Source organism: Chinchilla lanigera, unplaced genomic scaffold, assembly GCF_000276665.1.
Source record: "Chinchilla lanigera isolate Chin_1 unplaced genomic scaffold, ChiLan1.0 scaffold00207, whole genome shotgun sequence".
In the NCBI taxonomy this organism is placed as follows: domain Eukaryota; kingdom Metazoa; phylum Chordata; class Mammalia; order Rodentia; family Chinchillidae; genus Chinchilla; species Chinchilla lanigera.
Genome location: NW_004955608.1, coordinates 207,137 through 209,026, shown reverse-complemented (window position 1 = coordinate 209,026; position 1,890 = coordinate 207,137). Strand labels below are relative to the sequence as shown.

At 49.4% G+C, this 1,890-nt stretch overlaps 1 protein-coding gene across 1 annotated transcript in view; it reads left to right on the top strand.

Moving 5' to 3' along the window:
• Positions 1 to 259: 259 nt before the first annotated feature.
• The window catches only part of LOC102006524 (PRAME family member 9/15-like), a gene marked incomplete in the record, with an annotated part of 3,196 nt that continues 1,565 nt past the window's right edge, over positions 260 to 1,890 (top strand). The window contains 3 exon segments of the mRNA XM_013510116.1: positions 260 to 299; positions 535 to 901; positions 1,299 to 1,880. Coding sequence (XP_013365570.1) covers positions 573 to 901; positions 1,299 to 1,880 — 911 coding nt within the window.

The following is a 1,890-nucleotide window of genomic DNA, read 5'->3' as shown; positions in this document are numbered from 1 at the left end:
AGGGAGGCAGACAGAGCAGATTGTCCCTGCTCCTGCCAGCTGTGGGGTAGAAGGGGAATCCAGGATTCCATAATTACATGCAAGGAAAACTCATGGCGTTCATTTCATAGTCTCTTTAATTTTGCTTGGCCAGGTGCACTGTGGGAACTGATAAGGTAGAGAGTGGGTCATATGACATGTCCATTTTATTGATTATATTTCCTTAGAATGCGGATCAAAGAATTTTCCCGAAACTGATGGGAGTCACTTTCAGAATCCTTGGTTCCCAATTCCCTGTGGGTCTGGAGTTTCATGTGCTGGTAGGAAATCTATGTTCTCTTCATCAAATTGCATCATCATGGTGCTATCAGACATTCTTCCTGGTGTCACCCCAAGTAGACGTAATGCTTTGGGACCATAAGCACTAAATAGATTTGGGATCAACTGAGGACTCTTCCATGCCTGTCAGAGCAGGGGTGTTTTGGCTGCAAGTTGGTTCCTGATGGGTGAGAAGGGGTGTCTCAGCCTTGCCTAAAAGGATGTCTCTTTTCTTAGTGTTTCCACAGCACCTGTGCCCTTCAAGTTTCAGCAGGATGAGCACCCAGTCCCCACACACACTACAGAAACTGGCAATTCAGAGCTTGCTGAGGGACAAGGCCTTGGCCATGGAGGCCGTGGAATATCTGCCAGGGGCGCTCTTCCCACCAGTGTTCATGGAGGCCTTCACTGGGGGACACACTGAGGTCCTGAAGGCCATGTTGCTGGCCTGGCCCTTTCCCTGCCTACCCCTAGGATCCCTGATGGAGATGAGGACACCAGGTTCTTTGGACACTCAGAAGAATGTTCACCAGATGAAGGAAAGAATGTTTCAAGCTGTGCTGGAAGGGATTCACATGCTGCTGAGCCAGAAGGTTTGCTCCAGGTGAGTGTGACCCAGGTTCCCTGGAGGGAGGCCCTGGGATTCCAGGAAGGGACAGAAAGTGTCAGGAGAGTGGGGTCTCAAGGATGAAGCAGAAGCTTCTGATGGGGACTGCCAGAGAATCAGAGAAGCCTGAGGCATTGCGGGGCCACTTGGGTGTGCACTGCTAGATGGGGAGGTTAGCTGGTGGTGGAGGCTGCAGTGATAGGAGCAAGAAGTTCCTGAATCCTCCCACAGGCACTGGGAGTCACAATATTGCTGTAACCAAGGGGAAAGGAGAAACAGAAAACTGCAGCATAGAAAGAGGGAGAAGATAGCAACAGACCTCAGAGATGAGGAAGGCACAGGAGGAAAGTGGCTCCGGGCAGAATTCTCAGATTCTTTACTTGTTCACCCGCAGGAAGTTCAAATTGCAAGTGCTCGATATGCGGGCTGTGCACCAGAACTTCTGGACAGTCTGTGCTGAAAACAAGTTGCAAGCCTGCTCCTCAGAAACCATGAAGAGGAGAAAAACAAGGAAGAGTCTGCCAAGAGTGGCAAAAAAGCAGCCCCTCAAGGTGATTGTAGATCTGTGGATCATGAATGAGTGGCTGGATCCAGTGGATAGCTACCTCCTCAAGTGGGTCCAGGAGATGGAAAACCGGGTGCACCTGCAGTGTCCGAAGATGTGTATCACGGGCCTGTGCACCGAACGGGTCACAAAGATCCTCAAAAAGCTGAATCTTTATTCTGTGCGGGAGATGGATGTGCTTTTCTCCTGGACAATGTTTTCCTTGGCTCATTTTGCCCCTTTTCTGGGACAGATGAGAAATCTTCACAAAGTGTTTATTTCTCACGTCTTTGTGCCTGCCACCATTTCCCCAGAAATGAGAGAGAAGTTGTTCACCAAAATCACCTCTCAATTTCGTAAGCTTCACTGTTTACAAGAGATTTATATGGACTCCGTTGAGTTCCTTGAAGGCCATTTGGACCAGGTGCTCAGGTAAGATGTG